Genomic DNA, 11278 nt, shown 5'->3' on the forward strand with positions numbered 1-11278 from the left:
ATGCAACCCTCGGAGCTGTTTGCAAAATCTGGGAGGTCGCTGTGAACCACCCCCAGTTTTACGAAGACAGAAAAAAGTTTGGAACTTCGCAGCATTGTATATGTTTAGTGGAACTCCGGGAATATCCTTCTTACCCTGATGATGATCTAGAATATGTGGTGTCTGTGTTTGACCCTTTGCGAGGCACCTGATAAACGCTTCCTCCCCTTCCCCATTTCCTTGGTTCTCACAATGGGATTCCACTCTTCTGTGACTGCGTTTGTGTCAATCGAAAGCTGGTTTTGATGGGCGGATGGAATCTGTCCGACCTCTACCTAGCAGAGGCACTCAATACCGTTTTCATCTATGACTTTTCATCTGGAAAGTGGAGCCGTGGCACATACATGCTGGAGATTCGAATCTCCGGTGCTTTCTCTGTATCACCTGAGGGACTCCTTTATGTTGCAGGTGGACACGGTGACTACGAAGAATTCCTGTGATCTGCAGCTGTTTACAATGTGTTTGAAGACGAATGGAAGATTCTTCCTGAGATGCGTGAAGAACGGGATGAATGCTATGGTGCTTTCATCGACGGCAAATTTTTTGTTATTAGCGGTTATAATAGTGAGTTGAGTGATGGATTCAAGCGGAGTGCAGAAGTTTATGATCCAGGAACAGGGGCATGGACAACGCTGGAAAATATGCGGATGGTCGGGGAAGAAAGAGGCCCACAGTCTTGTGTGGTCGCTGCTTCTTCTGGGCGCTTGTACTCGTTCCAGAAGCAGCAAGGAGTGATGGAATATGTGTAAGATTTTTGAGATACACAGATCTATATCTGCAAAACAATAAACAAGCTTGCAAGAGAAGGAAGGAAGCGAGCAAGAATTGAGAAAAGAATGAAAAATTGATTCTACAATATTAGTTTTAGAATAAATACATAAAAGCAACTAAGTTAAGCTTAGTTGTACATGCAATAACTAAAGCTAAGTGTGCTTTATCTTATGTTAATGTGTACATGTGCCACATGCAAGCAATAAGTTAACTGGAGCTAATCTAGGTGCATGTACACCAACACCCCCCTTTAAGCATAACTTAGGTGAGTGTGATGCAAAATGAATGAGTCCCGGCAACACAGCCATTTTAGTTACCCATATATAATGCATAAAAAGGAGGAAAGAGGGAAAACCCAGTGGGAAGAAAACCCCCCCTCAAAATATAATGCAAAATTAGAGAAAAGACAACTGTTAGGCAGTCATGTCCTTCACCCCGAGATGATCTCGCAGGAATCGAAACTTCTACTCAGTGAAATTCTTGGTGAAGATGTCAGCAATCTGCTCGAAACTAGGACAGTACTGAAGATTGATGATCCCATCATGAATGAGTTCTCTAATGAAGTGCATGTGGATCTCAATGTGTTTGGTACGCTGCCGCTGCACTGGATCTCTGCAAAACTTTAGCGTACTTTGATTATCGCACCAGATGACAGTTGGATGATGGACACTAATCCCAAGCTCAGATAGGAAATGTTGTAGTCAAATTGCTTGAATAGTGGCATTGACTGCTCCTCTTTACTCGGCCTCTACTGATGATAAAGCAATGGCAGCCTGCTTCTTACTTGACCAACAAATTGGGCCGGATCCCAAACTAAGTACATAACCGGAAGTAGACTTGCGACCAATGGTGTCGCCAGCCCAGTCTAAATCTGTGAACCCGATGAGATTCAAAGAACAATTGGCTGCATAGTGAATCCCATAGGTGATTATCCCCTGGACATATCGAAGGATGCGTTTTGCAACATTCCAGTGTAACTCGTGTGGCTCCTGCATGTATCTAGAAACTGCTCCAACAGCATAGGAGAGATCAGGACGGGAGTGAGTGAGATAAAGAAGACTTCCCACAAGCTGGCGATACAATGTGCAATTAACCAATGGTGTGTCTTTTCCATTCTCAAGCTTTATCCCTGATAAGAAAGGTGTGGTTGCTGTCTTGCAGTCACTCATGTGAAATCGTGCCAAAAGATCTCTGGCATATTTTGGTTGAGAAATGGTAATTCCAGAATTACGCTGATGGATCTCTAGTCCAAGGAAGAAATTTAGCAAGCCCATGTCTGTCACAGAAAACCACTTATGAAATGCAGTTTTGATGTTAGTAATGACAGAAGCTGAACTACCCGTTATCAAAAGATCATCTACGTAGAGTACTATGATCAACAAGGAGTCAATTTTCTTCAGAAAATAAACATTGGAATCAGATTTGCAGCGTACAAAATTTTGAGATAACAAATAAGAATCCATCTTTGCATACCATGCTCTAGGTGCCTGCTTGAGGCCATAGAGAGACTTCTTTAGTTTGCATACCAGAGATGAATTCTGCATGTATCCTGGTGGCTGCTCCATGTAGATTTCCTCCTCGAGATCACCATGAAGAAAGGAATTCTTCACATGCATATGATGCACCTCCCATCCTCCTGCCACTGCAATGGAGAGAGCTAGCCGAATGGAATCCATTTTTGCCACTGGAGCAACAGTCTCATCATAGTCAACAGCATGTACTTGCTGAAAACCTTTTGCTACCAATCGTGCCTTATATCGACTAACTTGGCCATTTGATGCTTTCTTGGTCCGGTAAACCCACTTGCATCTCACAAGTTTGCGATTTGAAGGTAGCGGAACAAAATCCCAAGTCTGGTTCTCAATGAGAGAGTTATATTCCTCATCCATGGCGGCTTCCCATTCAGGATGCCCATTTGCTTCTGCATAAGTTTGTGGATTAGATCCATGCATCATATAATCATGCATGGGCATGGATGGCTCCATAGCTAAGAGTGCTTGCGGATCTTCCTCAAACAGGGTGATAGAGGTAGGATCATCAAGGATATCACTCATGCTGCGCCATTTTTGTGTTGAAGGTGGTCGAGAATCTTCCGAACTACATGCAGAAGTATGATCTCGATGTTCAACAACTGGTGGTCTAACAGGGGTCACAGGAAAAGACTCATCTTCATCAGAATGCTGGTCCGAAGTTTCATCTGCATACTCATCAATGAGTGGTGATGAAAATTTGGTAACAAGTTCATTTACTGGTGCATGCGAAATATCTTTGTCAAAATTTACACTCCTTTCAATAAAGAGCTCTTCAGTGTGGATATCAAGCAATCTGTACCATTTGACTTCATCAGAATATCCAAGAAACATGCATGTTTTTCTTTGAGGCTCCAAAGCCTTTCTCTTCTCTGGAGGAATGCGGGCCCATGCTCGAGATCCAAAAATGCGGAAATGACTAACTTCAGGTTGCATGCCAGTCCAAGCCTCAAAAGGTGTTTTTCCAGTAACACATTTATGAGGAGATCTGTTCTGGATGTATGAGGCACAATTAATAGCTTCGGCCCACAATTTCGACGGAAGAGATCTTGCATGCAACATGCAATTAGCCATCTCTTTCAAAGATCGATTTTTCCTTTCAGCCACGCCATTTTGCTGTGGAGTGTAAGGAACTGTATGCTGCAACTGTATGCCTGCTTCATCACAAAGATTCTTGATATCTTTGTTGACATATTCCGTCCCATTATCTGTGCGGAGTATTTTGATGCGTTTTCCAGACTGATTTTCCACATGCGCTTTGAAAATCTTTAGATGTTGAAAAACTTCAGACTTGAGTTTCAAGAGGTAAACCCAAGTGAATCTCGTGTAATCGTCTATAAATGACAACACATATCTTGCTTTGCTCATTGAAAGCACCGGAAATGGACCCATGAGATCACTGTGTACAAGTTCCAAAGAATAAGAGGCTCTCCATGCATGCCCCTTCTCGAATTTTTCTTGTGGATTCTTTCCAAGAGCACATCCATTACAAACACCATCTGAAAATTCAATGGTTGGCAATCCTTTGACCATCCCTTTCTTACTAAGCTGTTGCATATATCTGAAATTCAAGTGCCCAAATCTCTTGTGCCAAATCCTACTTTCTTCATTTGCATGCGTAAGTAGCAAAATAGAATCTGATTGAGGAACAAAATCAGAAAATGTATACAGACGAGATTGATCATTTACCTTGCCAGATGCAATCTTCAAATTGGTTTGCATGTCATAAATGCTCACAGAATCTGGGGTAAATTCCACTTTCCTTCCGCTGCCTATGTGTGTCATCTGATACACTGAGAGAAGATTCACAGAAAGCCTTGGAATATGCAAGACATTTTCAAAACTTCCATCTTCGAATTGCACTCTTCCTTGTCCAAAACTTCCAATTTATGAAATATGTCAATTCAATTCTTAGTTTTCAGTAGTTTATATTTATTTATGTCATGGTCACCCATGTGGATACAAACCTTCATTTGTATGTCAAAAGAATAACCTAAAAGAAAAAATATATGGCGCTTAGAACGCACAATCTCGTCTCTTGCATCACCATAGTGACTTTTATTTACATCATCAAATGGAAAATGTGAAAGAAGAAGATTGGCTGCTTAGTAGCAATTCCCTGCTCTGAAGAATTTCAAATCAGGAAATTAAATAAAATTCTAAAACAAATTTGGCTTATCCTTACAAACAAATACCTCGTTTCAGTGCTAACAGCCAATGCTAAGAATGTTTGAATCCATATTATCGGATGCAATGACCACCATTATTGAAGGCCCTGAGGAATAATGGTGTTAGTCACTTGAGAATCACAGCAATCAAATTATGGTGTTCGTGGGGATATCATTTTCGTTGATGAGGGGGTGATTGTAATAGTGAATTGGATATGGCAGTTATCTCACATGGTTAAATCCTGGTCCGTGCAGTTGGATACATGGTCCACTTCTTGGAGAGCTTCGTTGTCTGGAGGAGCTGTGCACCACTTTCGAGTGTCAGACCATGGGCTTGCAAGGGCAATGGTGGAACCCACTGATCCCAAAATACCCAACCTTCATGACCTCCCTCTAGACTCTCGAGTATAATTTTTTTGTTTTTTTGTTAACAGCATAGCGTTGATCAGAAAACAGGACGTACAAGCGTGTTTTCTTATTGGATGTAAAAGGAGTTGTGATTAACGACTGTGTTTTCTTATTTGTGATCGCATCCAGCACTTTCTTTCAGTTTAGGATTAGGATGACGTTGTCGTGTAAAATATAAATGTCGGGTATATTTTAAATTATATCATGTAGTGATTATAAAATGGGTATATTTTAAATTATATGAGGTAGTGATTATACTAGCAATTGTCCCAAAAGGTATAAAGAGAGGCCGATAGGATTATTAATTATTAAATTGGAATTGTTGAATTTTTCTAGAAGAGTTAATTGGTTAGTGGAAAACCTTGTTTTCTTGGACTGGATCATTGTGCAATTACTTTTCTTTAAATGTTTTATTTAGATCTATATTACAAGGAACACATTCAATGTCTTATTTCATTTCTGCTATTCTTACTAATATCCTTTCTGTTCTTTTTCTTGATCAATTTGATGAAATATTCCATTATCTTTTGGTCAAAGTCCTCACCTGCATATTAGTGTACATCCCAGTAAGTTCAAAGCTCGAAAGCCAACCAAAAAATTTAATAATAACCATCGTGCACGTATTCAAATTCGTAATGTAAAACTACCAGACAGAGTTCAGAAAGATTAAATTTGATGAAATATTCCATTATCTTTTGGTCAAAGTCCTCACCTGCATATTAGTGTACATCCCAGTAAGTTCAAAGCTCGAAATCCAACCAAAAAATTTAATGATAACCACCGTGCATGTAGTCAAATTACCAAATAGAGTTCAGACAAATTACCTCCAAGACGGTCAAAAACTCCGTTGCCAAGATAAAAAACAACAGTACTTTTCTCTCCACCCTTCTTGTCCAAGCCATAAGTTATTGCTGCAGCTATGGGTTCGTTGATAATCCGAGCTACATTCAAGCTAACAATAACACCAACATCCTTCGTTGCTTGGCGTTGTGCATCAGTAAAATAAGCTCTGCAAGCCCACAAGTTAACAGTAACAATGCAGTCAACAATTGGTTACCCAAAATGTCATAAAACAAAATTTGAAAAGAAAGCATACTAGAGACAGTGACCACTGCATCCTTTATAGTCTTGCCAAGGAATGCTTCTGCAGTCTCCTTCATCTTAGTCAAAATCATTGCAGTCTCCTTCATCTTAGTCAAAATCATAGCACTGCATCTCGTACCTGAACTTGAATATAAGGTTTCCCATCTTTGTTCACAATCTTGTATGGTACCAGTTTCATATCCCTCTGAACTTCTTTGTCTTCAATCCTATATAAAACAAATGTTTTCATTTAATTGTGCTCATCAAGTAAAAGTTTTAAATCATTTTCTTTAAGTTTGGACGGGGCAGAAATCAAACCCTGATCTAAACCCAACGAGAATGTTGCTCGACCCCTGACTTAACATGTCAATTTCATCACTAACACCGTTGTGGGTTTAATATCAAGGCAAGAATTAGACTTGCAATAAATATAATTGTCTAATGAATGGGCAAATCAGAGATAAGAGTACTTACTTTCTCCCAATGAGTCTCTTGACATCAAAGATGGTTCATTCGACATCGCTCAAAACAAAGAAATGGAATTTAAACCAAAATGAGGGGAAAGAAAATAGGATCTGCAACTCAGCAATTGCAACGAGCTCCTCACTGAGCCACTTCTGATTCGAAGGCGGTGTAAGCAAGCTGGCATATTGTTGGAGATCCCTGATATCCTTGTGCATACTCTTGGCGGCCTTCTTCCTAGCCAGCGCAAATACGACAACATCCTTACCATCCTCATTCATATAAACCTCGATATTGACCTCATCCTTACAAGGCACTATAGAATTATAAATCAGAATTATACTTCCGGAGGTCTTTTGGAACTGGATTTTGGAATTTGAGTGCCATTCAAGCATATAGTCATGGTATATTTGATAAATTAGTTGAAGTTTGTATCATTCTAAGAAACTAAACAAGGATGACGACCAAACATTTATGCAAACGTACCATCATCAGTTTAACAAAGACTGGAAGATAGGCCGGTCAATCAAATACATGATACATATAATTCATTGCTTTGCATAAGTTGTCTATGATTTGCAAGCCAATAGAAGATCAAAGGCCCTTCAGCAAGATGTTGGTTGATTATGTATAAAGACTTGTGGCATGAATATCAGATATGAAATGAATTTTTGTCAATAACAACTCCAAGCATTCCATGCTTCTTACCAACCTAGAATTGAAACATATGCCATCCAAAAAGTTATTGATCACTCTGTTACCTACCATACATGTGTGATTGATGGATGATATCGGACCAAATTCTTACTCGCAAGGCACTCGATCATTTCATACATCTGGCAATTTAATGAGGAAACATCTGGCAATTTGATGAGGAAACATCTAGAAATTTTGTAAATTCGTTAGGGATGGGTGGTTCTTGGGTACTGCGGTTGTCAGTACCATCGACTTTTCATGTTAGAAGAACTCCAAATTAGTTGGTTCGCCTTAAGTTTCTCCTCAATCAGGAGTTTCGAACTTAAACCTTGGACTTATTCCATCCAAAATTCCATCCTCAGTTGAAACCCCCGCCATCCATCTAACACTACAGAGATATTTAGAATGTTCTCAGACATTCAGCACATGAATTGGCTTAGGTAGGTTAGAACAGAGCTACCTTCAAATGCAGTTTAAAGGGGTTATCTTCCCTTTCAGCTTCATTTGAAGGGTGGCAACCGTGTCAAACAACTTCTTTCAATGATCCTAAATCAATCAGGTATTGAATACTAACACATTCAGTCGATCAGGTCAAAGCATAATAATCATATGCAAATTCAATTTGAAGGGGCTATCCTATCTATCTTCCCATTTAGCTTCATCGAGCCCTTGAACAACATGTAAACAAATAGACAAATCTTAGGTGCAACCTGTCCTTCAAAACAACATCGCCACAGCGTACAGATGTTGCAGAACAACTGAAACATGCAACAGTTGGCATAGTCCCATGCATCTATAAAACACATGAGCCACAACTGATCATAAAACTAACATTTGAAACACTGCAATTGGCAATATCATAGAAAAGGGAGAGGAGGTGAAAAAAATGATTACCTGCGAGACACAGGTGCGTTGTCCACAAAGCAGAAGAAGACTCCTAAAATTGATTCGTTGTGGATAAATACATATGAGAATATACTTGTGAAATGGAGCCACCAATCAATGCTCCCAGGGCTGAGCACATGAAAGAAGCCGGACATACTTGTCGTGCGTGTGGACGAAGTCAGTATATATACTGAGGAAAGTGCCGCATCAAATTTTAATTAGATGGGATGCATTAAATAAACACACAGCAAGGGGATTTTGTCACTAGCCTGTGAAATTTTTTTCTCAAAGATCCCATCCTTCGTTGCAAATTGCACCGCCCAGGCTAGGAAGTAATTGATGGCAAAGGCGATTAGGAAAGTGACGCAGAAGAACTCTATATAGTAAGACTAAAGGCCTGTGGGGATCATAGTTTTTACACAACATGGCCAAGTTCAATGCACAATAGAAATCGGAGGTGAAAAGGAGGTGAAAAGAAGGCAACTCAACCTATATTTGGAAAAAGCAGTCAAAGTGCACTGTCAACCTATATTTGAAAATTTTTTCCTTTTCTGGTTCACATCCACGGTTGAAAATGTCTCATCTGATCAAACGGCTCAGAGCAAAAGTGTTGATGAAAAGTTCATGCATAGGAAAGGCCTATCGGCCTAAAACTAAAAATAGTAGTGTAATAGGTTATAATTTTGTCTGGAAAATAGTGAAAATTAGGGTTATTAAGTTTTAAGATTTTGAGTGTCCCAAAGATGTTTTTGATAATACTAAATCTGTTTCTACCATTCAAAACACTATTCAAACACTCTTATTATTGGATTTCTTGAAATAAAAAATAAGTAGATTTCCACTAAAAAATAGCTTTTCTAATATATTTTAAATTTCAAAAAAAAATAATAAAACATTATTTATTTAATTAAAAAATAATTAAAATAATAAATATATTTAATTTAAGTTGATGTATTGTAGTTTTTATTTATTAATAAAATTACACATCATTGAATTGAAACAAATATTTATATCTATATTGCATCATTTTAATTTCAAAAAGGAACATGATCTATTAAGCTTTTAAGTCCAAGCTATACTCATAAGAAAACAAATTACATTTCATTGAGATTAAATATGGAATGTTATAATATACATTGTAAATGTTGATGATTCTCCCTCTGTATTAAGTTGTGTGTTAAGTGGCTAGGGCACTAATAAAAAACAATGGAAAACAAAACACCAAAGTATAATTTATTCGTGAGCACAAACCAAAAGCAATGGGAAAGCAAGTCGATTTTTTTTTTTAATAAAAGGGATCTTCCACATTTTAGCTTCTTCATTTGTGATGCCAATAATGCCACTTGCATTGAAATTCTCTAGTACGTGAGTGTTAAGTGAAATGGTCATAGGACCAATGCTATGACAAAGGGCCCAAAACAAAAGGAACTAGGTCTCTTGGCTCCCCGTAATCACTAGTGCTTTCTTTGTTTTAATTCGAGGCGGTGAATAGAACTAGGAGGTGATGGTGGTAAAAAACTTTAATTGTAGTGCAATGTTCTGTTTATTAAGCATGTTTTTTAATGAGATTATCCAACACTCATCAACACTTGCAAGCTTTCATTAATTCCACAATGGGCCGATGGCAATGAAAAAAATACAGTTGACATGATAGATTTATGTCTTCCATACTCTACTAACTGACATGAAAACTTTGCACTTTTTGTCACTACACAACCTTTGGCGCTTTCCTCATAGGGCAATGAAAATAAATTGAACTACAACAAATGTGAAATGTCACATATTTTAGGCTCGTCATTTGATGGAAGCACTAAATGCTTATCAGATCAAAATGTGCAAAGGTGTTTTTCTCAACACCTACTAACCTCCGATGGTTGATGGCCAAGAGATGAGAAACATTATGTCATAACTCTACTCGTAGAATACAAGCCAAATAAATAATTTTTTTTCCTATATGTGTTTATAGCACTAGTACTATTGTCACCATGTATTCCCTTATTCTTCTACAATGAACTACATAAGACCTAGTTCAAGGATATATGTTCTTGCACTTCCATTCCATGAGCATATTACAAGTGTACATTATCACATTTATCACATGGGCATCTTACAAGGTATACACTATTAAATTAAGCCCGAGAAAGTTACCTTCAGTCACCCCTCACTTAGGAGATTCTTCTTAATTCTAGGTATAATATAAACATTGAATAAATATGGTGGAAATACCCTCTTAGCCAATTAAAGGTTACATGCTATAATGGTTTCAATGGAAATATTATTTCATTCTCTGTGTTGTTATGGACTGCACCTCTTAACAGATATGTAAGACCTTATGATATAATTTGTTTTATTGCTTTACTATGCAATAAAATTCAATTTAGTGCCTATGTTCTAAAGTTGTACGATTCTCATAGCCTCTTTGCCAATTCCAATATTGGTTGTCCTGCTCCTACTCGGGCGATTAACCACGCAATTAAAGTTCAACATGCATGCCTACATCATATGGAGGCCATGTGACTATCGTAGCAATAGTTCAATGGTTGGGATGGAGAGATGGCCATCAAGGGTCATGATTAATATTCGTAAAACTAAACCCTTTTAAACCCTAATTTTTTAGTCATTGTGCCCTTTTGTTGCCACCTTCTACTTCTGGTGACATCACCTCAGCGCTTTCTGTCAATATTTGGCATTTGGCCTTCTATGGATGCACAAAGGTCATGACGACAAATGAACTTTGCATGCCTCCACCATTTTTTACTCCAGGCATTCTTACAGGTAATTTCTTTGATTCTTATGGTTGGATTCACTCCCTTTCCTCTACAGTTTCTTTGTGAAGAATTTCCCCAATGTTTTTCCATTGTTTAGTGTTTCTTTCCAGTGTCGATGATAGTACGCTGGGTATTCCATCTACAGGTGTGACACCACATCGGGAAAATGTTTCCTTTAAGGTTACTAATAATTTCTTAGTGGTTGTATTTTATGATTTTTTTCTACCTCTCTTTCCCTAACTCTGTGCTCATCTACATTTGAGGTTGACTAAGCTTGTTTTTCCCTCTTTTCTTACAGGAATCGTCAAGATCACAACCCATCAATGTCATGGCCTCAACAATTCGAGAAAAATTCTAGGTACACTTCCAGAATAGTGGGTTTCCGATTTAACTATGTTTCAAGAAACCCATCACCATTTGGGTGTTTGTGCTTACTTTTAGATTCTAGTGATTGTAGTTACATTACTTG

General features: G+C 38.3%; 1 protein-coding gene across 1 annotated transcript; it reads left to right on the forward strand.

Moving 5' to 3' along the window:
- The first annotated feature begins 284 nt into the window (after positions 1–284).
- Positions 285–788, forward strand: LOC149187342 (F-box/kelch-repeat protein At1g80440-like). The gene is made up of 2 exons (XM_089409633.1): positions 285–405; positions 487–788. The coding sequence occupies exons 1-2, from the start codon at positions 285–287 to the stop codon at positions 786–788; spliced, it is 423 nt and encodes a 140-aa protein (XP_089265759.1).
- Positions 789–11278: the final 10490 nt, after the last annotated feature.

This window comes from Pinus tabuliformis, chromosome 3_1, assembly GCF_031772625.1.
Source record: "Pinus tabuliformis cultivar Carrire ecotype Pingquan chromosome 3_1, CPIR1, whole genome shotgun sequence".
Classification (NCBI taxonomy): Eukaryota; Viridiplantae; Streptophyta; class Pinopsida; order Pinales; family Pinaceae; genus Pinus; species Pinus tabuliformis.